Source organism: Nycticebus coucang, chromosome 3 (genome assembly GCF_027406575.1).
Source record: "Nycticebus coucang isolate mNycCou1 chromosome 3, mNycCou1.pri, whole genome shotgun sequence".
NCBI lineage: Eukaryota > Metazoa > Chordata > Mammalia > Primates > Lorisidae > Nycticebus > Nycticebus coucang.
In genome coordinates, this window is record NC_069782.1 from 94652287 (window position 1) to 94680187 (window position 27901).

At 42.0% G+C, this 27901-nt stretch overlaps 1 protein-coding gene across 2 annotated transcripts; it reads right to left on the reverse strand.

The window, feature by feature from the left end:
• Positions 1 to 241: 241 nt before the first annotated feature.
• Positions 242 to 27814, reverse strand: OIT3 (oncoprotein induced transcript 3). Of its 2 annotated transcripts, XM_053585416.1 has the most exons (9): positions 27611 to 27808; positions 22970 to 23344; positions 21738 to 21845; positions 15360 to 15482; positions 11732 to 11854; positions 10293 to 10453; positions 7635 to 8050; positions 3313 to 3412; positions 861 to 1032 (listed from the first exon to the last, which is right to left on the reverse strand). In XM_053585416.1, the coding sequence occupies exons 1-9, from the start codon at positions 27666 to 27668 to the stop codon at positions 862 to 864; spliced, it is 1635 nt and encodes a 544-aa protein (XP_053441391.1). In that variant the 5' UTR covers positions 27669 to 27808; the 3' UTR covers position 861. The 2 variants fall into 2 exon arrangements, with proteins under 2 accessions (XP_053441392.1, XP_053441391.1); XM_053585417.1 differs by lacking the exon at positions 11732 to 11854 and having other exon boundaries at positions 242 to 1032; positions 27611 to 27814.
• Between the last annotated feature and the right edge of the window lie 87 nt (positions 27815 to 27901).

A 27901-nucleotide genomic window follows, 5' to 3' on the forward strand; every position in this document is an offset into this window, starting at 1 on the left:
AAAAACTGTTTTTCTGATCTTATGTAAAGTCAAAAAATTAACTGGCATATCAAGAAATTGGATTTAGCTGCAGATAAAATTTATCTTTGTTTATGATATTTATTTTAATTAAATTTATTAAGCACCTGCAAAATACAGTATGGTAAAACTTTATATTTTTTTCTATTGTTTTATTGGCCTGAAGGCATAGAATTCCAGTGATAGGGCATATGATACCAAACTTTAGTTATGTTTAGTCATTGAAACATTTAAATACATGTCAATCAATTTATTCATATTATTAAGTGAAACTATTTCACTTAAGGCAATATAAAAATATCAAAAGAAATTATGCAAGAGAAAAACAAAATTGGAATGTTTTAACTGCACACTCTTTTACACTTTTAAAATCACTTAGAACTAGTCTGTTTTCAAACAAATTTCAGGGCATAATGATTATTCACATATTTAATGAGTCATTAAGTATTTAAGTCATAATTTAGTAACGAATTTTTTAAGGTTTCTAACTTGAAATACTATACCCAATTTCTGATTTAGCGATCCTAATGCATCATACACGAGGTATTTAATTGTAGAAAAGAAACAAGGGAAAAGGGATAAACTTCCTGCTGGGTAACAGCTTAGCTTTCACTTTGGGAGGGTGAAACCCCACCCAGGCCACGTTGTCCAGCGGTGCAGTGACCTGTGCTAACCCGGTGGACAGGAATCAGAGTGAGTCAGTTCTGGGAGAGTTTAAAGAGGTGAGGCGCTCCAGGAGGCTGGCTGATGTTCTCAGAGGCTGTGGGGAGGAGCTCCAAAGGGGACAACAGCCCAAAGTGTTGGGGGGGGGGCGCGCCAGGGCACTGCAGGTGTGCCAATGAACTAGTCCTCCCAGTCGATGCTGATCGGGCCGCCCGTCAGTGTCTCGCTCTGTAGACCAGCTGAGTCCTCTTCTTCTGCCTCACGACGCATCCGCCGGTGGCAACCCTGGGCACAGCGGGAGTGCTGGTCCAGCATCCCACAGACCAGAACCCGGCAGTGCAGAAACACTTCCTGGAGAGAGGATCATGGTCATTAACAAAGACAGTGGTAACAGCTGCCACTTGTGGGGCACGGTTGGGAGCCAGAAACAATTCTGAGTGTTCCAAAACATCCTCTCATTTAATTTTGACAATAACTCTTTGAGGTGGAGGTTACCATCCCATTTTACACATAAGGAAACCGCGGTGCAGAGAGGTTAATGAACTTGCCTAAATGTACACATTTAGTAATAATGTGGCAAAGGTGGGATTGAAGTCATGTGGGTGATTTTCTTTTTTTTTGGCTGAGGCTGGGCTTGAACCGGTGCCCTACCCCATTTGAGCCACAGGCGCCACCCTATGTAGGTGATTTTAAAACCATAGTTCTTCCTCCAAGTATCTTAGTCTGCCTAAACCTTGCTCTGCCTAGTTGAGCGAGATCAGGATTTGCCAGCATTGTTAGCAGTTGTTCTAGATATAACTGGAAAGGACAGGAATATACTTAAAGATAGCATGGAGAAGAATGAAAACAAAAACTTTCTTTTGTTCAAATCTTTCAGCAATTATGGAAAAAGAACAGAAAACTTGCACCTTATCTCACTATAGCCTTTTTTTTTTCTTTCTTTTTCTTTTTTTTGCCGTTTTGGCCAGGCCGGGCTTGAACCCACCATCCCCGGATTATGGCGCCCTACTCCTTGAGCCACAGGCTCAGCCTCACTTTAGCCTTTTCTCTATAGTCCTGTATGACCTCTAAGCATGTGTATACATTCTTTTTTTTTTTTCCAATTTTTTTTTTTTTATTGTTGGGGATACATTGAGGGTACAATAAGCCAGGTTACACTGATTGCATTTGTTAGGTAAAGTCCCTCTTGCAATCATGTCTTGCCCCCAGAAGGTGGGGCACACACCAAGGCCCCACCCCTCCCCCTCCTTCCCTCTCTCTGCTTTTCCTTCCCCCCCATGACCTTAATTGTCATTAATTGTCCTCATATCAAAAGCATGTGTATACATTCCTAAGTGTAGCATATTTAATATGCATGAAAATTGTTCTGACAATAGTTTTTATGTCTTTTTTTCCCATATTCATCATTTTAACAACAGAACTGTGGCTATGAAGGTTGGAATCTGCTAAGTGTGTAATAACTCACCTGTCCCTCCAATATATATACTGTAGCTTTTAGCCTTGCTTGTTTGGTGGCTTTTCTTTCACCCCCTTAGAATAATATTCTACAAACATTTTCAACACACCTTGGTTTTTTGTTTTGTTTTTGAGAAACTGTCAAAATTAGAATTTTTAGGTAAAAGAATCTGTTGAGGCCGGAAGTGGTGACTCACGCCTGTAATCCCAGCACTCTGGGAGGCCGAGGCGGGTGGATTACTTGAGCTCGGGAGTTCAAGACCAGCCTGAGCTTGACTGAGACCTAGTCTCTAAAAACAGCCGGGCATTGTGGCGGGCTCCTGTAGTCCCAGCTACTTGGGAGGCTGAGGCAAGAGAATCACTTAAGCCCAAGAGTTTGAGGTTGTTGTGAGCTATGATGCCAGGGCACTCTACCAAAGGACATAGTGAGACTCTGTCTCAAAAAAATAAAAAATGAAAATAAAAAAATGAAAGAATATGACTATGGTTATTATTACATTTTATCAGATATCAAAAAGAATATCAATTTCTGCAGCTATTGTATACTGCTCCCTATAACCTTGAAAGTAGCATGCGTATAAAATGGTGTCTTATAATTTTTTTTTAGAGACAGAGTCTCACTTTATCACCCTTGGCCTCAGCCTCCTGAGTAGCTGGGACTATAGGTGCTTGCCACAATGCCTGGCTATTTTTTTGTTGTTGTTGCAATTTGGCTGGGGCAGGGTTTGAAACCGCCACCCTCAGTATTATGGGGCTGGCACCCTACCCACTGAGCCACAGGCGCAACCCTGTCTCATAATTTTTTAAATTGGCATTTTAAGTACTATTTTCACTGAACATTTCACTATTTATCTTTTCTGTGAATTCCCCAATATCCTGTCCACGTCCTTTGCCATGTGACCGACCACCACACTGGCTTTTCCAGCCATACCTGTCCACAAAGACTTTCAATTATGACTTTATAGTATTTTCTTTGAACAACACAGTTATTTTATGGGAGAGGGAAGATAATTGTGCCATGTATAAAGATGTTAAGCTTCTTGATGGCCAGTTTCTCTGTGTTTTTCCTAGAGGTCATGCAGATCCTAACACTGGGTTCTTAGAATGTCAACACACTGGGATACCAAGCAGGCAGGCTCAGGTCCCAGGGCTACCGGGGAAAGACATTCAGCTCACCTTGTGGTCTTTGCCCACAAACTTGAAGACTGGGACTTGGAAATGCTTCGCGAGGTGATCCCGGGATGTGTACTGCTTTACCGAGTCATCTGAAACACAGCTGGAAGTAGGATTGACAGCATGTAAGCTTTGATGGTTTTAACAGAGTGGAAAAATAATCCAGTCCAATACACTTGGCCCGGGGAGAGACCAACTGGGTGGAGGAGGCTGGGCTGCACTCACACTTTTTGAGAATGAAGGAAAAATTAAATTCCCTCCTTGTGAAGGCCTCTTCAGATATAGCACCACTCATTAACAATGTCCCACCCATTTGTGATTCAACATACCCACAAACTGGGCTTCCTGCTCAGTTAACATGTTTAAGTATTATCAACAGCAACATTTATTTCAAAGATACCTTTTGCTGGCAAGGCTATCTTTTCACTTGTAATATACTGCAGGAATTCTGCTTCCATGTACTTTATTATTGGTTTGAGGAGGCTTTTCTTTAATTAAACAAATGTTTATTGAACATCTAATACAAAGTAACCACTGAAGGGGATACAAAAGTGAGCAAACCACAATTAGGGGGCAAAGTGTTGCACAAACATCTAAGTTTATGTTTATTCAAACATCTAAGAATAACTTTTTCTACTGTATTAAAGTCATTGACCTCCAAACTGTTTCCATTTCTTTCCCCAAATTTCATGCTAAGCTGCAGTTTGATAGGATTTGGGGGTTTTAGTCTCCTGTCTACTGTGTAAAGTGAAACTCCCAAGTTCACCTAGGGTCAGCTGGGGGAAAGCAGCGTTCTGATCCTCCATGCTGAGGCCGAGGATTTGGACACTGACGAACCTCTTCTTTTTACAGACCAAGGATTCCTCCCTCATATCACCTTTCCCCTTCTATATTCTAAAGAAAGTTTTATTTTTCTGGATATAGTTGTCTTTTAATGGATACTTAGTGGTTTCTGCCTGCTGGGCCAGGAAAAACAGTGGGGGTCAGGTGCAAAAGCCTGGGAAAGTGGGTACCTGCTCTCTATGCTTACAGGCCACTGTCTGGTTCAATGATTACTGCTCTGTCAGTGCACTTGAAAAATACAATGAAACCGTTTGAAAATAAGGCATCTTGACGTGTATTCCTGCCAGTAGCGTATTCCTGCCAGTAGCGTATTCTGTCATACCAAAATGAAGAGGATCTAAATATAATGTGGTTTCTGTTATTTCTTCTACTTATTTACTAATTTTTATTTTCCTGGGGTAACATTAATTTATACCATCTTCTGATTATGTTCTATAATAAATGTCTTTTGTGTACCTAATCTGTGCAAACCCTTCTGCTGGGTACTGCAGAGGATGTAAAGATGAATAATACGGTGTCTGACATCAGGAGTTTACAGTCTACCATCTATGTTAATAGTAACACTTGATAATAAAAATGGTACTTTTTATCTACCAGCTTCAGGATTTTCAATTTACCTTTACCTAAAAATACTATTATTTTTCATTAAAAGCATAAACAAAGCAGGAGCGATTACAAGGTAACGCATTACAGAATAGAAACCAGGACAATGTCGACTCTTGATTTGGTGTAATTAGACAACTCTGGTTCCAACAACTCCAAGTTCATATGTTAAAAGTACATAAAGATGGTATAGGAGGATCCAAAATAATTGTTTACCAGAAAATTGTTCAATACCTGATTTTGGAATTCAATATTTTTTTTTCTGGAGATTACCTTTCTAATTATAGTTTGGTTAGCCAAGTATTAAATTATTTGGCATTTTCAGAGTACATACCAACTAAAACTAGAAAGAAGTGAATCAGACATGTTTAATAGCAAGGGACAACCAGGCTGGTTTAAGTTTAAGCTGAGGACAATGAAAAAAAAACCCAAAGAAATGAATAATCAAACAATTTGTAAATATAAGTAAAGTGAATTGTGTTACTTTAGGTCTGTGGACTAGTCTCAACTTATTATTATGAATACTTATTTAATAATTTATTTGGCAAATACTTAATGACCCTTACTATATATATGTTGGGTACTGAGGAAGAAGGAAAAGAAAGGAAAATTTCTAGTTCAGATGGGAAAGGAATCAGGAAGGCTTCACAGAGGAAGTAAATCCTGCTGAATTTTGAAAGATTAGTAAAGGTCAGACAGGAAATGAAGGTGGGGAAGATGGATTTCAGACAGAGGAAACAGCATATGCAAAGTCCAAAGGGTGTTTGGGAATTGTCAGTCATTCCGTTGGGAGGAGCAGACACGGAAGGAGACTCAGGTCGGAGGCTGAGGGTCAGCCAAGCTGAGCATCGGGTTATCTTACGCACCCCATTCTTGTGCGGTGCCACAGACGGCACTGTTTGCCTGCTTACAAATTAGGACCACATTATTGTGGTGTTCAAGTTCTCGAGTATGCTTTTTTCTTCTGTGGCATATATATTTTTTCTCTTGTTAGGGGCTGGTGAAATAAATAGTGTAGCTTCTAAAATAAAATAGTCCACTGAGAATCTGAATAACAAATATATAAATAAATTTCACACACTTTATTGAGACCTTAGGTTATATGTTTTCCCAGCGAGTTATAATTATATATATATTTATATATATAAAAATATATTTTTGCAAAAAGTGGATATGAGGGACAGGAGAAAATGTATAGGGTGCAAGAGAAAGTTCGATGACTTCGTGGGTGTGTATGTCAGAACTTACCGAGCTATATATACTTCAAATACATATGTTTATTGTATGTGTAGAGTACTCCATTAAAATTGCAAAAAAAAAAGGGCCGGCTGTTTACCCCTTTTATCTTTTTTGCCTTTTATTTACCAACTAAAGGTAATAAAGGTAAAAGGTTTTCATCAGGGATGTAACAAGATGCAGCTTTCCTTTTGAGTGGACTGTGGAAGGTGGGTGTCTATGAAGCTGAGGTTTGAGAGGTGGGGTTAGGAGTCTGTGGGAGGGGGCTGCTTTTTTGTCCAGATGAAAGACAACAAGGGCTGGAATTCAGAAAACAGCAATGAAACAGAGAGGCATTACTATTTTTTAAAAAAAACGCTTCTCAGTTGATCCTAATGTGCACGAAGGGTTGAAAAATCAGGGTGCAAGAGATGGACGTCAGCAGGTGAAGTTTGCCTGCGGTGACAGAGAAGGAGGAATAAAAGCTAAGTAGAAATTTCCAAGAGCCTACAGGCCAGCCAGCAAAGGGCAGGGACCAGAGCTGCGCCCGAGCCGCTCTTCCTGGGCCACTTTCCTGTCATTAAGCTTCAGCAAGTCCCTGACCCTGCCGGAGACCGTGTCCCACCTGACATTTAGAACGAGGAAGAAACTCATGGGTTTGGGTTTGAGTGTAATCTTCCTAGGAATGTAATTTTCATGGGAGTGCAATTTTCCCACTGAAAACTGTTAGATTTCCACCGACAGCGGAGGACACCTGCAGATTTCAATCCAAGGATTCTCAGCAAGTATCACAGAAAGCTCTTTTGCATAAAACAAGCACAAAAACAAACCACTATATCTTCCCCCTCAACCTACCAAGTATTTCTTCTCTTTCCTTCACTACCAAACTTCTCAAAAGAGGGCTTAATGCATCCTACTTCCACTCCATCATTCCCATGGTTCTCTGCCACCCCCATGCAGCCCTGGGCCTCTCTCAGGGTAGATTAACGCATCTTACAGTTTCAGCTGTAAACAGGGGAAGTGTCTGTTTTTCACCTCTAGTTGCCACCTTGTTCCTGAGTCTGATAAACATTTTTCTTTTCTTTTCTTTCTTTTTTGAGACAGAGTCTCACTTCTCGCCTTCAGTAGAGTGCTGAGGCATCACAGCTCACAGCAACCTCAAACTCTTGGGCTCAAGTGATTCTCTTGCCTCAGCCTCCCAAGTAGCTGGGACTACAGGCGTCCACCACAGTGCCAACTATTTTTTTAGAGACGAGGGCTGCCTCTGGCTCAGGCTGGTCTCGAACCTGTGAGTTCAGGCAATTCACCTGCCTCAGCCTCCCAAGTTCTAGGGTTATAGGCTTGAGCCACACACCCGTCTCTGATAAGCATTTCTAACTGCCCCCTGAACTTCTCTTCCTAGGTACCTGCAGGTATTTGAAATTTTAAAATATTCTGTATATTCTTTCAAACGATTAGATTCAGACACGTATCTCTACCTCAAATCTACTTTTCTAGTCAGCCACCAGTGCTGGACACGTTGGAATCATTTTTGACTCCCTTCCTCCCTCCCTAGATTTTACTTCCAAAATGCCAGCAAAGGGCTCCTGACCTAAGGGGGCGCGGGCAGGCGCCTAAGCCCGCGGTCTCGGAGGCCGGGGCGGCCAGGGAACCGTGCACCCTACCCGTCTCGGATGAGGTAGTACTTGAGCACCTCGTCGACCTTGGCCGTGGGCGTGGCAAAGCAGCTTTCCACCAGGCTCTCCAGGCCGCTCACGTGCACCAGCGGCTCGATGCCGAAGTAGAGGGAGTCGCGCAGCTTGAGGGTGGGCAGCGCTTCCCGGTAGGGCTCCTCGAACTCACGGTCCTTGAAGATCTCCAGCGTGAACGGGAAGACCCCGTGGTTTCGGCCCCTGATTTCCAGCGGCGAGTTTCGGAGGTTGGGCACGTAGCCCTCGGAGATGGTGTAGAGGCGCGGGAACTCGCAGGTCACCGGGACCAGCAGCTTGCTGGTTCGGATGATGACGTCCCCGCTGCTCCCCGGGGTCTGCTTGGGCAGACCTGTCACCAGGTTGCTGGCCACGATCTTGTCATTCACCACCTGAGCCAGGCCAGGCAAGGCGAGGAAAGAGCTCCTTCAGGTTATTCTGCACAGCTTCCCCAGCCCCACCTCAACCTTCTCTGGATTTCTGCTCACATCAAAGCACATTAGAGATTTGGTTGCCTAAGACTGAAGTTGTGGTTTTTGTTTGTTTTTTCCATTGCCTCTGTTTTATTAGCAAGACACCCCCTAGCTCTTAAGAACTTTACGGATTACTTCTTGGTCAGCCCACATGTCCCTTTGGAGTTCTACTCATAAAACCTGATCTCTGCGGGGGTGGGGTGGTGGAACCTGATCTCTGCAGAATCAGCATATTCAAAAGTCTGGTATTTTAGGGAAAAATAGCTTCCGTATATTACGAGTTTTAGACTTGGTGATCCTGCAGCAGCTTGACCTTGTGCTGAACTCATCTGCGCTCAGAACCTCAGCCGTGACATTCATGCAGATGATTTTCTGCTCTTTACCGCCAGCTTCATCTGCCCTCCTGGCACCAGAGAGTAATGCCAACCTGTTAGGGGGCGTTTCCATCTGATTACCGGCACACACAGCCAGCACCACTTGTCTAAAGTGGGACTACCTGCTCCTTGAATATCTGCCCCTTGTCTCATCCCGACTCTAATTAGCTTTCTGATTTTCATTTAGTAGGATCTGTAAATAAATGTTCATTTAACCAAATGATCGCAAAGGCCCCTGCACCCATCTGCAGGTAGACGCGCTTAGCTCTCTGTTGCCTACGCTTCTGTCAGACCAGGGCTTTCTTCACCACAGTCCCTGCCTAAACCCAGTGCTGTGGGAGGAAGCTCAGAGCACTCACGCTAGCATACAAGGCAGCCCTTTGGAAACTGTTTGCCTCATCCGCTTTTCCAGTTTCAGTTTCCAGTAGGAATTCCTTGCCAGTCAGGCTGTGCTGCCCATTCATCTCAGCACAGCCCTGAAATTCCCCTCTCTGGGACTTTGCTCACTTGTTTCCATATGAAAGGCCCTTTCTTTTCTCTGTGCTTATGTAAACACCACACACACAAACACACACACACACACACACACACACGCACACACACACGGATCTTCCACCTGGATCCAACTCCCACTTTTCTCGACTACTCCGGTGATTGTCCCTTTACTGGGCTTGTCGTCTGTCTCACTGTTCATGCCTTACTGAAATTTTATGTATTATCATCTCAGTACTGCTGTGTAAGTTTCTTTCTTTCTTTCTTTTTTTTTTTTTTTTGAGACAGAGTCTCACTTGTTGCCCTTGGTAGAGTGCTGTAGCATCACAGTTTACAGCAACCTCAAACTCCTGGGCTCAAGCGATTCTCTTGTCTCAGCTTCCCAAGTAGTTGGGACTACAGTCACCCGCCACAACGCCTGGCTATTTTTAGAGATGGGGGTCTCACTCTTGCTCAGTCTGGTCTCAAACCTGTGAGCTCAAGCAATCCACCTGCCTTGGCCTCCCAGATTGCTGGGATTACAGGCGTGAGCCACTGCACCCAACCTATGCTGTGTAAATTTCTAAAAGCATTTCATATATCCACCAGACTCTCCAGCTCAGGGCAGATTTTTGGATGAAAGTATAAATCTTTTTTTTTTTTTTTTTGGTAGAGGCAGAGTCTCACTTTACGGCCCTCGGTAGAGTGCTGTAACATCACAGAACTCACAGCAACCTCCAGCTCTTGGGCTTACGCGATTCTCTTGCCTCAGCCTCCCGAGCACCTGGGACTACAGGTGCCCACCCAGCTATTTTTTTGTTGCAGTTTGGCCGGGGCTGGGTTTGAACCCACCACCCTCAGTATATGGGGCCGGCACCCTACTCACTGAGCCACAGGCACCGCCTTTTGGCTCAACCTGGTTCAATACTTGAACCCATTTACTATGTCATAAATGACCCATCATTCGTATTAGTTGCTTTCTTCAAATAAAAGAAGTGGTTGAAGGGGATGGAGCCAGCCACCCAGTACCACTTGGGCCAATGCAGTCAGGAAAATGTGCACACTGGAGAGATGGGGCTATTTAATGGACAGAAATCGCAGAATTCTTCGTAACTCCCCGTCCTTACAAGTGCCAGGATCACGGCAGATGTTCAATAACATGCTTATTAAATGAATAACATGAGATGTCTTGAGCTTAGTCGGTTTATGTGTGAATATCCCATCTATGACACCAACCACACCGCATACCTCTGTTGACTACCTCCCAAATAACTGGCTCCTGGTCATTCCCCAAGTGTCCTCCAGGAGGAACCTACATCCACCACTGTACCACATGTCTTGAGGGAGAAGAGGATGTTGACGTGGGTGCCATTGGACACTCCTCGGCAGGATGCGTTGGTCAGGAAGAGCTCCAGGCCGCCAACCAGCTCCCTGGGGACACTCACTTCAATGGTGTTTGACTTGCACAACACAGGGACTGTGGCAAAAAGGGGCTACTGTTAGAACCAGGAAACGGGAACCGGGAAGAGGTCTTCTACGAGAAGAAATTTCACCCTCATGTAACCTGAGCTTTTTATTCTATCCTCAAGAAAAAGGGCTCAAACTAAGCTGGTGAATGAAACCAGTATTCCTAACTCCCAAGACTATGGTCAAATAATGTGCCTCATATATACAGTTCCCTGAAAGAGGAAATGTTATGTTCAAGTCTCCATTCAGCAAATAGTTGTTTCAAACTGTGACTAGCATAACTCCATGACCTGGAACACTTAAAGGTTTAACTTTTAAGCACAAACACAATTTATTAGCAATACAGAAAAAGTACTGCTATGATATAGGCTTGAACTTCATAACAATACTGCTTTGACTTTACCGTTAATTACTGCCCCATAAAACAGAAGTAATAAAAACTGTGCTAGTGCACTCGGGGAAGGCTTCCAAATTGTCCTTGCATTGCCCAGTAAGCCATAAACTCTGACCATAAACTCTCCATTTTAACTTCATATACAATAAAAAATATTTCCGTAGCATTCCCAAGCTCAATTCCTCCAGACTCTACAAATACCCTATAAAGTATTTTAGGGTCACTACTTGGGAGGCTGAGGCAAGAGAATAGTTTAAGCCCAAGAGTTTGAGGTTGCTGTGAGCTGTGACACCACCCACAAGGGTGACATAGTGAGACTGTCTCAAAAAAAAAAAAAAAAAAGTATTTTAAGGTCAGAGCACTGTCAGAGTCCAGTATATGAGGACATATCATAACAATGGTATAATATAAAGAAATCAGAAATAGGTGTTCATCAAATATGTGATGAATGAATTATTATTCTGGATGTCATGTAAACTACATGTCCGGAAAACAGTTCTCAGAGGATTGTTAATGCTCATATTATAAGTGTATGTAGAAGAATCCGTTCCCTAGGGCTTTCAAGTTAGTTTCACTTAGTTTCAATCCCAATTATTTTTTAGAAAGAGAAGGACTGTATCACTGTCTTATACTTCTAAACAGAGTATGAGTTATACAACTAACCATAGAAATTAGAGGAAAAAAGGAAAGGTAAAGAGCAAAGGCAAATTAGCTTTTTGGTAGTCTTTTTAAAGAGCTTCTCTCAAGGGATGACTCAGGTATACACACTACTCAAATACCTGGCATTTTAAAAGATGAGAATTATGACTCACTTGAGGGAAGAACGCTGGGAGTTTCAGGGAAGAAAGAAATGTATGTTAGAGCAGAGAGGAAGCCCCCACCCCCGTGTACTACCTTGGCAAGTGTGGTTATCTTCAGACAGCACCAAGCCCCGGGGACATTCGCACTGGTAGCCTTTCTCAGACCCAAGGCACGAATGGCTGCAGCCACCATTGTTATTGTGGCATCCTTCAATGTCTGGAGTAGGAACCAACAGAAAAGAGAATCATCTTGTGACCCTCTACTCCAACAAATATTGGCACTTTGCATCAAAGATTATGCTTATCTCATAGCAGTAACCCTGGTGCCTAACCCAGTGACTGAGACAGGTAGGCAAATCCACCAAAAATGTTTATTAAACATTATGGCTAGAAAGAGCAATCTTTCAACATCCATAGCTCTACCCAATTAAGCTGGTAAGGTATTTTGTAAAATGTTTTTCAATTTGGGTTTGTCTGATGTTATGGGTTTTTAGAAGTAAAACCCAAAAGTCATGCTTTAATCGCCATAACATTTATTCCACCCAATTCAAAATTTTATTGAGCATTATTGATGTAAAAGGGACTGATGGAATATAAACTCAACTAGATGGTCTCAATGGACCAGAGTTGTTATGGACTGGCTGAATCACCTGGCTTTCTCCCCAAATCTCTAGGAACAAGAGTACTGGGGATAAAGAGTCTTGGGCTGATAGCACCCTATAAAAATGAGGTCTGTCCAACATGATAAGAGAGTCCATTCCACTGAACTCTTGGTGACATTCCTCCTATGAGGCAACTTTTTAAAGGTTCCTTTTGTAATGTTTTGCATTTTCAAAAAGCATACTCAGTCAAATGGACAAAAAGGAAAAAATATTCAAGTGGAAACTAAAGGAACTACCAAGTGATTTCAAACTTAACAGAGGAAAAGTAATGACCTTTACAAGACCTGGACATTGTCTTCTAGGTCAGGTTATCAAACTCTAACATGCTACACATTGTTATAAATAAAGTTTTACTGGCACACAGCCATGCCCATGGTCATGCCTGCTTCTACTGATTCCTTATGGTACACAAAACCTAAATTATTTACTATTTGCCTTGGAGAAAAATTTTGCTGATCCCTGCTCTAGGTTAAGATAAAGGAAGGTAATGTTTGGAAATCATCTGAGATGCTCAGAAAAAGGTCTAAGCCGATTTCCAGTGATAGCTGTAACTCTCAGTTCAATAATATCTTTAAAGTTTCTTTGGACTATCAGTCCAATAATATTTAAAAGTTTCTTTGGACTGTCAGTAAATTAACTTGGGATGAATTAGTTTTTGTGAAATATACATAGAAAAAAATTTGTAATGAATCAATCTTTGAAAAACTTAAAAGAGAGTAAAGGTCACCTGTTCATAAATCTGTTTATTTAAGAAGAATAAAATCACACCTCTGGCCTTTTGAAATACCTGAAAATATTATGTAACACTATGGAAGAAAGCATAAAAAATGTTATGAGATGTTAAAGTCAATATTAGTAGAATTTTTTTTTTTACTTCCCTTAAGTAATTTTATTTCTCTAAGTCACACTTTCAGTATTCGTAAAATAAAGATGTCACACTAAATATTCACTTGGAATAGTTCCACGTCTAAAACTGCAAAGTACGAAATAAACTGAAAGTCTAAATTATCTTAAAAGATTTAAATCTGTCAGGAAGATATATCCAAATGTTTAGAATGGCTATAGCTAACAAATGAGGTTGTGGGTCATTTAAATGATCTTTCTTTTACTTCTATGTATTTTCTTCTATAATAAAACAAAATAATAGAAATTACCTAAAATTAAAAAGAGATGAATGTTTTGAAATTGTTTTATTTTATTATTATTATTTTTTGAGACAGAGTCTCACTCTGTCACCCTGCGGGGAGTGCTGTGACATCATCACACCTCATAACAACCTCAAACTCTTGGGTTTGAGCAATCCTCTTGCCTCAGCATCCTGAGTAGATGGGACTAGAGCGTGTCACAATGCCCGGTTAGTTTTTCTATTTTTAGTAGAGAACAGGGCTGGGGGAGGGTCTCCTTCTTGCTCAGGCTGGTCTTCAAATCCTGAGCTAAAGCAATCTACCTGCCTGGGCCTCCCAGAATGCTAGGATTATAGGCCTGAGCCACTGAACCTGGCCTAGAGCTGTTTATTATTTTTAAAAGAATATACAGTTATCTAATAGTCTAGCTAAAGAAATATGTATGTTCATATTATCAATGAAACTTAATGGTTATAAATAGAACTATAATCCTAAAGTGTAACTCATATAATTTTAATCTTCTGCTATAATATTTTTTCAGTTATGGTTATTAGGTTTTAAGACTATATGAGGATTAATTGTTTCTAATAAAGTGCTTATAAATAACTCTAAATGTTCCTCATAATTTAAAGAGGGTTCAGGATGTTACTCTTATTCAATAAAGTTTAAAATACATTAAGTCTTATTATGCAAAGTTTATTGCATGAAATAAATTGTGGATACTAGCCACGATGTTTCCTTTTGCGGGAGTGTTTTACTATTTTGACTATAACTGGAGTAAAGTAAACCCTTATAAGCAGCGCTATAGCTCCATTATTTCACAAATTTATTTATCCTAAGGAACAGATCATACATCCTCTGAAAATAACTGATAAGTCATTTATTTCTCCAAATAATCTGCAAAGAGTATTGTAAGAATTTAGACTTAATAAAGTGGAAGTGATTGAAATTTTAGTTGTGATATTTTGCAAGGGTAAATGTGCCTTAGAGGAAAGACATTATCTAAGTTTCATATAATAATAATAGACAATGTCCATTTCAATTATTTGATACACCCTGTGAATTCTTTTTTGTCATATAAAATGTATAAAGCATCCCTTCTACTAAAAATAGATGATTTTGTTTATCTCAAAAAAATGTATTAATCTCTGACAAATATAAAGCATAGGAAGAGAAGGGGAAATGGCTTCACGTAAACCACTTTCCCAGATTTCCAACATGGTAGGAGTTGCCTATGAAACTTGTTAGAAACTCTGAGGCCCCGTCCTAGCCCCTGTGAGGCATAGTCTGCAGGACAGAGGCCTGATGGGGCTGGGGCAGCTCCCAGGGAGCGTCAGCAGCAGGGAAGCTTGAGAAACACTGCTGGAGCTGCTTGTTTTCCTACCCGTCCTACCTTACTAATCCAGGTGTGCTCCTTGGACTGGCAGCATAGGTGTCATCTAGAAGTTATTTAGAAATGTGGTATCTTGACTTGATCCCAGACCTAATAAATCAGAATCTGAATTTTAACAAGATTCTAGGTAATTCCTGGGCATATTAAAGTTTGAGAAACACAGAATACTCCCTATTTTTATTTTCCAAATAAAAATGTGCCTTTCTGCCTCTTGCAAAATCCCTTTCTGTTAAATGTTGGAGACAAAATAGAACTGAATTCTGGACAATAACATGAGAATCCTGGATGATGATTAACCCTCTTGTTATTTCTTTACACAATCAAACTCACTCTCTCTCTTTCATTTTTTTTTTTCAGTTTTGGCCAGGGCCGGGCTTGAACCCACCACCCCCGGTATATGGGGCTGGCGTTCTACTCCTTGAGCCACAGGTGCCACGCCAAACTTACTCTCTTCTAACACTAACATATTTCCCTAAACATCAAAGAATAAGCCGATGGCTTCCTGTGGGTTCCTGATTGCAGACCCTTCTTACCCATCCTCACCTTCACAAGTCTTGCCGTCACTTCTTAGTACACGGCCAACCCCACACTCACAGCGGTAGGAGTTTTTCAGGTTCACACAGATCTCACTGCAGCCACCATTGTTTCGATCACATTCATTTTCATCTGTGGAAGGAGAACCACACCATTTCCATAGCAACTCAACTGTTTCCCAAGCCCCTGAGCAGAATCTCTACATCTTTTTAGATCTGTTGATTCTACAATCCAACTCTCCCACTGTGATCTAATCACTTCTATCAACATGATGTCAACCAAGTTATTTGTTCATCTGCCTTCTACTGAGTGGAAGGCATCTAATTACTTGCCAACTCCCTCCTCTTAAGGGCAAAACTTATGGGGAAATAAAGTTCCTTTTGTGTCCTGAATTACATCTAATTTATTTGTATTGGTGAACTTCACTTTCTCCAATGAGTTCTTGAAAAGTTGCTAAGGAGATACAAATTTATAGGCTCGGTGCCCATAGCACAGCAGTTACAGCGCTGACCACATAGACCGAGGCTGGTGGGTTCGAACCCAGTCTGGACCAGCTAAAAAACAACAATGGCAATTGCAACAAAAAACATAGCCAGGCATTGTGGCAGGTGCCTGTAGTCCCAGCTACTTGGAAGGCTGAGGCAAGAGAATTGCTTGAGCCCAAGAGTTTGAGGTTCCTGTGAGCTGTGACCACATGACACTCTACCAAGGGTGACATAGTGAGATTCTGTCTCAAAAAAAAAAAAAAACACAAACTTGTAAGTTAAGCTGTATTTTAAGTCATGAGATGAGCTTATGTTAGTGGAAGGAAATATCTGATAAAATATTTTGTGAGGTAGTCTTCTGTGGTAACATGAACAACCGCCCTCGAAAATCTACTTTTTAAATTGGTCTATTTTCACACTGCACTTCAGCAATTATTGCTAACATTGTTAAGTATCTGATGAAAGGTATGGACGCTTGCCATAAAAAATGCACACTTGGCAGGAAATGCCTACCTTCTTCCATCTATAAACAAAAGGAAGATGGGGAGCTAAAATTGTCATGGCCCTCGGGAATAACAAACCTGGATACAGGACATAAATCAGGGGTTTAAAAACCCATAAGGTGACGAGAAGAATGACCTTGGCCCCCTGGAGGTAGGACAAACTGTAACTGAAACTCTGCTTAAGTCTAGGACCCCAGAACTGTGTCCCTTGCTTAAGTTGAGGACCCCAGAACTGTGTCCCCTCAATGAGAGGGGGAGCAGAAGCACTTTCCCTAGTGGGCCAAGGGAGCAATCAGGAAGCTCTCTGCCTGAGGCCCAGGAGACAGAAAAGCCTTCAGAATAATGGAAACCCCAAGCCAGGACCCCCACAATGGACGGAGCATGTATTTATACTTTCCCAGATGGCGTGGGGATCTTGAAGCTGAGAAATTGATATAAAATTTGGCTCAAACCAGGTGTTATGGTTTGGATATTTGCCCTCTCTAAACCTCATGCTCAAATTTAATCTCAATGTTGGAGGTGGCGCCTAATGGGAGATGTTTGGGTCAGGGGCCTCTCATGAATTGTTTGGTGCCGTTTCTTGGTAACGAGTGAGCTCTCACTTCAGTGGCTGCTGCATAAGCTGGTTGTTAAAAACAGCCCGGGTACCCCTTCTCCCTCCTGCCTCCTCTCTTGCCATGTGATCCCTGCCCCGGAGGAGAAGCAGCCCGAGGCTGTCACCCTCTGCTCGCCTGCAGAACCGTGAGGCAGATAAAACCGTTTTTGTTTGTAAATCGCCTGACCTCAGGTATTCCTTTCCAGCAACGGAAGGCAGGAGACACGAGGAAATGATTCACTGCGAGAGAGCATTGGCAAGATAACAAACAAGGCTTGAACTACAGATGACAGAATAATCCAGAAAAGTCCATCATACTAATACCCATGAGAATGACTAAAATGATAAAAGATGAGAAATAAGAGAAGTGGGTAAAAAGACGAGGCAAAACTAAAAGCAAGCAAACAAACATACACAGTAGAACTTGTAGAAATGAAAGCGTCATTAAGATTCGAGTCTTACCTGCGGTCCCTTCTTTCCTTAACTTCATTATGCTGCCTGGAAAGTGGACAGTTAGAGACTAGCAACCCTCCTGCATGTGGACGCGGTCATCTCTGCATCTGGGTTCCATAGAGGCCTCTGTTCCAAGCCTGGATTGCTTACCTTAGGACTGATTTTTTTTTTTGAGACAGAGTCTCACTATGTCACCCTCGGTAGAGTGCTGTGGCGTCACAGCTCACAGCAACCTCCAACTCTTGGGCTTAAGCGATTCCCTTGCCTCAGCCTCCCAAGAAGCTGGGACTACAGGTACCTGTCACAACGCCCGGCTATTTTTTGATTGCATTTGTCATTGTTGTTTAGGTGGCCTGAGCTGGGTTCAAACCCTCTCAGCCTCGGTGTATGTGGCTGGCACCATAACCACTGTGTTCCAGGAGCTGAGCCAGGACTGATTACTTTTTAATGTGAGGGAGAGATAAAGTACTTATGTAAGCCATTGTTAGTTGAGGGTTTATTATTACAGACAATTTAGATACTCTATGCCCTAGCAGTTCCATTCTTATGATACATCCTAGAGAAAATCTCACACATTGAGTAAGGTAATATTTTTAAATTAATTTTAAGAACACATAAAACAATGCTATACATTGTTATAGGTACAAACATAAACAATAAAAGCATAAAAATAGGGACCAGAAGAACACGGCTAACTTCACAATAGTGATCACCCCTGGAGGGTGAGGGAAGGAAATAGAATGGGGTGGGATAGCTTGACTTGCATCTGCAAGTGAAGTAAAATACTTTACTGTAGGGCCGCGCCTGTGGCTCAAATGGGTGGGGCGCCGGCCCCATATGCCGGAGGTGGCAGGTTCAAATCCAGCCCCGGCCAAAAACTGCAAAGAAAAAAAAAAAGAAACCCAAAACTTTACTGTCTTTTATGCAAATTAGAAGAAAAAGAAAGCAAAATTTAACCACAGTTAAATCTGGGTACAAAGGTATCTGTTGTACTATTTTTTTGTACTCTGCCTGAAAAAATTGTATAATTTAAAATAAATAATTAAAATTATGCTACATTTAAATAAATACTAAAGGGAAATTGTGTGGCATAAACACAAAAGCCTGCTTGTAATTTCAGAGGATTCACGATCTCCCTGAAGCCCACAGACCCTAGATAGGAACTTGGGGCTTTGATGGATGAAGATGTCCAAGATAAATTAGGGAAGAGATGTGTGTGGTGTCTCAGTCTGTGTGGCCATAAAGGAATCCCCGAGACTGGGTAATTTATAAAGAGGTTCATTTGGCTCATGGTTCTGCAGACTGTGTGAGAATCATGGTGCCACCATTTACTCCTGGTAAGAACCTCAGGAAGCTTCCAATCATGACAGAAGGTGAAGGGGGAGCAGGTGTGTCATGAGGTCAGAGAGAGGAGGAGGTGCCAGGCTCTTTTTAATACTCCGTTCTCACTTGCACTAACAGAGTGAGAACTCAGTACCTCAAGGACAGTACCAAGCCCTTCATGAGCGATCTTTCCCTATGACCTAAATCTCCCACAAGGCCTCGCCTCTAACAGGGGATCAAATTTCACATGAGCGGGAGAGGGGACAAATATCCAAACTATATCACATACTATGCTACCTTTGATGTAAAAAAGAAACAGTAAATAATTATACACATTTGCATTTTTATATCTGCCTGAAGAAAGCCTAGAAGCATACGTAAGGAAATAATACAGGACTTAACTAGGGAAGGGGTGGGGGAAGGGCAAAATGGAACAATGGTGCACATGGGCAACTGAGAGCCGGACATTTCACTATATATCTTTTCATGCTGAAAGATACAATCATTAAATGTATTAATCAAATACAATCAATTAAATGCATTAATCAAAAGTTATATTAGAACAAAAGCAAAGAAACTGAACAAACAACTCCTGGCTTAAAATGAAGCCAAATATTTTTCTTTTTCTTTTGTTTTTTTGAGACAGAGTCTCACTATGTCACCCATGGTTGAGTGCCATGGCAACATAGCTCACAGCCACCTCCAGCTCTTGGGCTTAAACGATTCTTTCGCCTTAACCTCCCTATTAGCTAGGACTACAGGTGCCCTCCACAATGCCCAGCTATTTTCTGTTGCACTTGTTATTGTTGTTGAGCTGGCCCGGGCTGAGTTCGAACCTGCCAGCCTTGGTGTATGTGGCTGGTGCCGTAACCACTGTGCTATGGGCGTCGAGCCTGAAGCCAAATATTTTTCAACAGATGCCATGCATGAGCGTGTACAGAGATTATGGAAGCCACTATTGCCCTTTCCCCAGGCCATGATCATTAAACCAAATAGCCAGAGTCGACCATTTGAGACCCCTAACAGCCCCTATGGTAAGGCCTACACATGCTCCATAGGACGGTCAGTGGGGCTCATTTATGAGATTGAGGAGCAAAAGCTTTTTCTAAAATAAGAAGCCTTTTATAGCCCCTTACCCCCTAATCCCCTATCCCACCCTACCCCCCCCCTTAATGTTCTTCTTGGAGGGAGGAGAGTAGGAGTGGGGTAATCCTCCCCTTTGCCTCTAGACTTGTTTCATATATATTTGAGTCTGAATCCAAAAACCTTCATAACATTAGAGAAAGGGGGATGATCTTCACTCTTGGGTTTTTTATCTCTGTTCTCTTCCAGTTGTAGACAATGTAATATTATGTACAATTCAACAACTCTAGATTTCCTACAAACAATCCGACTTGCCTTTCTTTTTTCTTTTTTGAGACAGCCTCAAGCTGTCACCCTGGGTAGAGTGCTGTGGCATCACAGCTCACAGCAACCTCCAACTCCTGGGCTCAAGCAATTTTCCTGCCTCTGCCTCCCAAGTAGCTGAGACTACAGGCACCCACCACAACGCCTGGCTATTTTTTTTAAGAGACAAGTTCTTGCTCTGGCTCTGGCTCAGGCTGGTCTCAAACTCATGAGCTCTGGCAATCCACCCACCTCAGCTTCCCGGAGTGCTAGGATTACAGGCTAATCACTTATTACTATTTTTATTTTATTTATTTATTTATTTTTGGAGACAGAGCCTTAAACTGTCGCCCTGGGTAGAGTGCTATGGCATCACAGCTCACAGCAACCTCCAACTCCTGGGCTCAAGCGATTCTCCTGCCTCTGCCTCCCAAGTAGTTGAGACAATGCCCGGCTATTTTTTGGTTGCAGCCGTCATTGTTGTTTGGCCTGGGCTGGATTCAAACCCGCCAGCTGAGGTGTATGTGGCTGTCGCCTTAGCTGCTTGAGCCACAGGTGCCGAGCCATGACTTGCTTTTCTTGACACTCAGAGCAACCAACATTGTATTAGTGAAGCTTTAGGAGTATGTCCTTTGATAATTCTAGATCAGGGCTGCCTCAGAGAAATATTAAGCAAGCCATATATTTAATTTCTAATTTGCTAGTAGTCACATTACAATTTTTAAAAAAGAAATTAGTCAAATTAATTTTAATAATATATTTGATTTAATCCAATTATACCCCAAATATGTTCATTTTTATATATAATTAATTTTTAAATCATTGAGTATTTTATATTCTTTATTTGTATTAGTTGCCAAAATCTGATGTGTGTTTTGAACACACTTTTAAGTGAATTTATAGCATAACTAAATTCAAATAACAAATTTTTTATCAGAAATACCAGATCCGTACAGTATTTAGAGTCATAAAATATAATCTGTCATGAGATTAATTAAATAAGAAAGAGTAAATTATAATGAGTCATAAAATTTACAATAACCTAAGTTGTCCCGGACATTTTCAGTTTCCCAGTGACTGAATCAAATATGAGAGTTTTTTTTTGTTTTGAGACAGTCTCACTCTGTCACCCTGAGTATAGAGTGCTGTGGTGTTGTAGCTCACAACAACCTCAAACTCTTGGGCTCAAAAGCTCCTCTTGCCTCAGCCTCCTGAGTAGTTGGCCTGCCACAATGCCCGGCTAGGTTTTCTATTTTTAGTAGAGATGGGGTCTTACTCTTGCTTAGGTGGGCCTCGAACTCCTGAGCTCAAGCAATCCACCTGGCTTGGCCTCTCAGAGTGCCAAGATTACAGGCTTGAGGCACCTCACTTGGCCCCAAATATCAGATTTTAAATTAAAAGTAAGCAAAATTAAAATGCAGTTTTTCAGCCACATTAGCCGCATTTCAAGTGCTCCATAGCCATGTGCAGCAGAGAGCACAACTCCCCACTGTCTGGAGTCACATCTGGCTTGAGGCTTTAGTCTGGGCATAAAGTAAAAAGACAACAAACCGAGAAAATGATGGTTCTCTGAGGCAGGAAGAGGATTTTTTTGTCCCTTTGATCCTAATAGCCTGTTTCTGCCAGAGGATCAGTTTCTTACCGAGGCACGTCTGCCTGTCGGGGCCCAGCACAGTTCCTGGAGAGCATTTGCACTCACTGGTTTCCAAGCAGCTGCCGTGACAGTCCTCATCACAGATGTCATAAAAATCTGTGGAAGAATAATGATTACCTTTCATGACAGGAGAGAACCAGGAGCATGCTCTTTAAACAAAAAAAAAACAAAAAAACAAAAAACGGGGTCTCGCTCTGTTGCCCAGGCTGGAGTGTAGTGGTGCAATCACAGCTCAGTCCGGCCTCCAATTCCTCAGCTCAAGTAATCTTCCTGCCACAGCCTTTCAAGTCCTGCCACCACACCTAGCTTAGAAATTAATTTAAGAGTATTATTGATATCAAGTGGCTTCTTCCTATTATATTTTATATATATATATATATATTTTTTAGATACAGTATCATTCGGTTGCCCTAGATATAGTGCCACAGCAACCTAACCTCCTGTGAGGTAGCTCACAGCAACCTCAAACTCCTGGGTTCAAGCCGTCCTGCTGCCTCAGTCTCCCACGTAGCTAGGACGACAGGTGCCTGCCACTACATGCGGCCAATTTTTCTACTTTTATTTCATTTTATTTGTGTTTAGCAGAACTGAGTCAGGCTTGAACCCACCAGGCCTGGTGCATGTGGCCAGTGCCCTAACCACTGAGCACAGGCATCCAGCCCATTTTTCTACACTTAGTAGAAATGGGGTCTCGCTCTTGCTCAGGCTGGTCTTTAACTCCTGAGTGCAAATGATCCTTCCGTGTCAGCCTCCCAGAGTGCTAGGATTACAGGCGTGAGCCACCGCACCTGGCTTCAGTACATCATTAAAAAAAAAAATCAATGGATTCTAAGCACAACGCTACCATATAGCTATCTGAATATCTACCTATCTATCTATAGATATCTTAAAAAGGGGTCCTCTGTATGAAAAAGGTTAGAAATCCACTATTTAGATAACCTAAAGCAACATTTAATTTTCGAATTTTTTGTTTGAATGGAATGAAGACAAAATAATAGAACTGATCAAAATCCTGGGTCCTTTCCAAATTTTTCGGAGATTCTAAGAACAGATTTCAGAAATCACAATCTAGAGGCATCTTTGGCCCCAAATCAATGTTGTTCAGACTCTGAGATACTATTGTACATAACTTACATAACTGAATTTCTTGTGGCATTTTTCCCTTTGAATCTACCTGTGGCCTTATTGGGGAGGAAAAAGAGCACAGGGAAGGTACTCACGACCACAGTAGACGTGGAAGCAGACGCTTGGCTTGCTCAGACGATACACATAGTAGCCTCCAGGGCAGGCCTTGACCTCCACCGTGGTGTTCCAGAGGCAGCAGTTTCCATTGAAGCTAGCGCAGGCCTGGCGTTGCACAATGCCATCACCTTCTAGGGGGTGGCTGCCATTGAGCCAGACAGGTGCATGGGTTCCGCAGTGGTTTTCTGGGATGCAGAAGGTGGGCATGGCATCTCCTGCCATGCCTGTGAAGCGGTACCACTCTCCATCCATGTGGTTGTCACAGAGAGGAGGACCTTGGGACTCATCAAACTGGTGGTCAGTGTTCCTCCAGGGCTCGTTCAGACTGATGTAAGCAGAACAAGGATCTAGGGCTAGGGATAAAAATGACACCTAAGAAGTACCCCCTGCTGTTTCAGACCGTAGTGCCAACAGTCTGAGGCCACTGTCTGGCTCTTGCATTTTGCTTGAGTTCAAGAAAGAGATTATGGAAGGTCCCCAAAGGTCTTTGTTTAAATAAGTTTCCTCAAGTTGATTTAAGCGTGTTTCATAAATGTGTTTTACAAAATCATTTCAAACCTATTTAAGGTTTAGTGTTAGCACTGGATTAAACTTTTTATACAGAGTGATCATTTGATGGGAAGTTTAGGCTTAAAGCCTCACTGAACTCTGCCCTGGTCAGACCGTATTTTGAGTATTATGCTCACACCTGGAAGCTGTATTTTATGAAAGTAATTGGCAAACGTGTCCAGAGAAAGTTGACCAGATACAGAGGGGACCTACTAATTACTTCCTACAGAAGAACTGAGCACTGTCGTTTGGAAAAAAGACAAAACAAAACTCACATCAAATTTTAAAAATCTGGAATAGATTTGTGAAAGAGGAATTAGCTATTTTGTTACAGAAGCAAGAATAAATTGTTTCAGGAAAGCACATTTCCGTTCAGCTATCCAGTCACAGGAGAGGCCATATCACAATGGTTAGCTCCTAATCTTCGGAAATTTTGAAAAAAGTGTGTGAATGGCCATTTGTAAAGATGATGGGTGGAAATTTGCCTTAGTGGGAAGTTTGACTTGATCAAGAATGTGTAGCACTGAAAAGGAAAGGCCTCAGACTCGTGCCACCTGCTTTGAAATATCCAATACATTGTCACATAGTTACTAGAGCTATTCTCAAAGTGAATTTTGGCATATATCCCAACAACTTATTGACAGTATCAAGAACTTTGTGCATTCACAATTAGCTGGCATCAGTATCCTAGCTATCATACAGCAAAACTTCTCCAGCATGCATTTTTAGTACATGAATTACAAGGATAAATATCTCATCAAAAACATTTTAATGACTGAAGACACCACCATCTGCAATATTCTTATTGCTTCCCTCAACTGAATCAAGACATTAATGTAGGTAAATTGTTCTTATGAGGAACCTATGAAACCAAGAAATTCTAGAAAAGAGCACTGGCCAGAGAGTACTATCCTTCTTAATGTATGTGAAACTGACTTGGTCAATTGACATTGTAGGCAAGGAATTCCCATTCATTTTGTGGGCTGGGAATTCTGTATTAGCAAACACTGTGCAATTAAATGTGAATGAGCCATGTGAATTAATTAAATGTGAATGAGCCATGATCACCAAAGCTAAATTGTCTAGAAAATAGTTTGGATTTTCCCAATCTACATTTCAAAGTCAAGTTTACTCTCTAAATTTCAGTCAGAGGACGGTGCTAATGGTCCCAAGGGGAATATGACACTGAGAAAAGCAGTGAGTGGGATATTACACTTTCTGGAAATAACACTTAGCAGTGGATGGCAGGAGCAACTCTCTTAATTCTTTAAAATGTCCTTGATGAGCTGAGCCCTAGACCCCAATCCTTCGAGGAGAAGAAATGTCCTCAGACTCTCCTCTCTCAAAAGGGAAAAATTTCCTCTTCTGCTTTCCCAGCTTTCACTCTCTAGCAAGCAAGGTTTCCAGAGCAATTTCACAGATGATTATAAATTCAATGAAATATGTGATTCACCTCCCTGGCCCAATTTTATAAGAAATGGCTAGATACTCAACTTTTAATGGCTTCTACAGAAATTCCTAAACCTCTCGCAATAACTATGTCAGGATTTATAAAGTTTTCCCCTAGAGTTCACTGTCATTTCTTTTGCTATTTGTTAACAGTTCTCTTCCTCTGCTGCTGTAGGGAAGCTATGGCATGAAGAGGGGAAATTTATCCACCATCTTCTTTTAATAAATAATACATTTGGCGGGCATTCTTCCTTTCTCTGAGCTGCAATGCCATTTCTTGCTCCTTTTCTCTCTTTCCCCCCTTTCTCTTCCTCTCTCCTTCTAAAACATAAAATAAACATATACTTTTATAGCCTAAAAAAACCCCACACATTAAAAAAAATTTAACCATTCGGTATTTTCCCATATTAAGTGTACCCATCCCACACCACACCCCTTAAGGTAGCAATTCAATCCATTATGATCTGGCCACTGGTTTTAAGTCCTATTTTCAGACTTGCCGGGGAGCCTGGAATTTGGTATCCCACATATCCATCCCCAATTGCTGATCAGATGCTTCTCAATGGGAGGACTTCAAAAAGAGCAGGGCTGCAGGTCCCTTCCTGCCTGACAGAAGCCACTCAGCCATTTACTAGGACACCCCCTCCCCACCCCCTTCATGGGGACCACAGTGAGGGCAGAGAGCACGTGTCTGTGTCCTCCAGCCCTCCAAGTCCACACTGACACTCCCTGGAGGAGAGCCCTCAGCCGACCCTGCACCCCCCGGCCCCTTCCCTGCCTCCTCCTCCCTCCGACTCCCCTTTGTTCCCCTCTTTTCTGCCTCCTCTCCTTTCCTTCCTTCTTCCTCGTCTCTTACTTCTCCTCTCCTCCTAGGGCAAGGCCCACCACAGACTCAGAAGTTCCCCCTTTATCTTGCTCCTGGCATTGAGCCGAACCTCCTAGCAGTGCTGAGGCTGGGAAGGGCAAAGACACTTAGGAGGACTGGGAGGATACAGAAGGTCCTAGAGAGAGAGAAAGGAAAGAGAGTGGAAAGACGGGAGTGGGAGTTGCCCCAGGACACTCTCGTCTCAGTGACTCTGTAATTGGCTACAGATACATGGTGATTAAGGACAGGAAGCTCGAGTCTATTTTGGGGAACAGTTTTGGATTTACAGTGTAACTGAGAAGATAGTTCAAAGAGTTCCAATAGACCCACACTTGCTTTCCCTTGTTAGGATGCACCACCCGCGCACGGTGCCTTTGCTCCAATTGATGAACCACTGTTGATGCATCATTACTAACTCAAGCCCATAGTTATTGAGATTTCTTTAGTTTTTACCTATACCTTTCTCTGATCCAGGATTCCATCCAGGATACACCATTACATTTCACTTTCAAGTTTCCTTAGGGTCTCAGGTCTACTTTTAAAGGTGTTCAAGCAAAGTCCAAGTAACCATCAAGAAATAAATCAGGATCTGTTAAATACTGAGCTGCTCAAAGGTGCCAACAAGGATAGGTTTTCTCATCTCACCCTCTCCCCTTCCAGTGAGAATTGATATTCTACTAGAAAAAGAAGTGAGAGAGAAATCTGTCAGTTAGCTGGAATTGCAACTTTTCTTTGCCTGGTTGGCCAGTTTTGTGCCAAAATCTGAGGATAGACGATTTAAGATTTACTCAATCTGTGCAAAAAATCATTTTTTTCAGATGCGAAAACTAATGAACATGGTTTATCCAGATCTGTGCGCTTCATGGGGACAGTCTTTGCATTCATTAAAGAAAAACAGTATTCTCCACTTTCAGAATCATTATTTGCTTTTAAAGTTGGAACTATAAAAGTGCCTAGAATATAAAGAGGTTATAACTCCTTACACGTACTCTAAGAAATATTTAGCTAGTGGAAAGCTGTTGGATATGGCAGATCCATGGAAATTTTGGATGCCCAGGCAAGAGGCTAAATGGAATGTGCAACAGAAATTCTCTGAAAATATGTTTGCAAATGTTATCAGTGACTTTTCTTTCTTTTTTTTTTTTTTGAGACAGAGTCTTACTGTGTCACCCTGGGTAGAGTGCTGTGGCATCATAGCTCACAGCAACCTCAAACTCTTGGGCTTAAGAAATTCTTTTGCCTCAACCTCCCAAGTAGCTGGGACTACAGGCTCCTGTCACAATGCCCAGCTATTTTTTTGTTGTGGTTGTCATTGTTGTTTAGCAAGCCAGGGCTGGATTTGAACCCAGAGCCCCAGTGTATGTGGCTGGCACCCTAACCGCTGAGCTATGGGAGCCAAGTCTTTTTTTTTGAAAAAGAATCTCACTCTGTCATCCCTGGTAGAGAGTGCTGTGGTGTTACAGCTCGCAGTAACCTCAAATTCCTGGGCTCAAATGATCCTCTTGCTTCAGGCTCCTGAGTAGCTAGGACTACAGGTGCCCGCCTTGATGCCTGGCTAGTTTTTCTATTTTTAGTAGAGAAGATTTCACTCATGCTCAAGTTGTATCAGTGACTTTTCTTACATGATTCTAGAACTAGTATTTAGTCTAGAACTCATTTAATTCAGTACTGCAATCTAGTTCTTAGCAATCTGTACAAAATAGCAAGTTGCATGAACAAAAAATGCATCATGCCAAGTTCTTGACATGAGGCTTACCTGTCAATGACACCGAGGTGACCACGACGGAGAGGTAGATCAGCAGGAACAGAGGCATCTCTCAGGACCAACCACCAGACACAGACTGGAAAACCCTCAACTCCAGCGCTCCTTTGTCTTCTTTTTCAAGCACTTTTTAAAAAGGCCTCTAGGGTCTTGTGAAGAAAGACTTTATCAGCCCTGGTCAGGGCTTTCTCAGAGGAAGAGGGTAAGTGGGATAAGGTGTCCATTGCTCTGGCCTTGACCCCAGATAGAAGCACCACTCGACACTGTCAACATGATTATTTTATT

Excerpts from the sequence above, each read along its gene's own strand:
- OIT3 (XM_053585416.1), bottom strand. The coding sequence starts at position 27,668 with ATGCCTCTGTTCCTGCTGATCTACCTCTCCGTCGTGGTCACCTCGGTG. Across the intron at positions 15,483-21,737 it reads CGACAGGCAGACGTGCCTCG|ATGAAAATGAATGTGATCGA; the intron begins GTAAGAAACTGA and ends CTCCTTCCACAG. Across the intron at positions 3,413-7,634 it reads TACTACCTCATCCGAGACGG|CTGTGTTTCAGATGACTCGG; the intron begins GTAGGGTGCACG and ends TCCTACTTCCAG.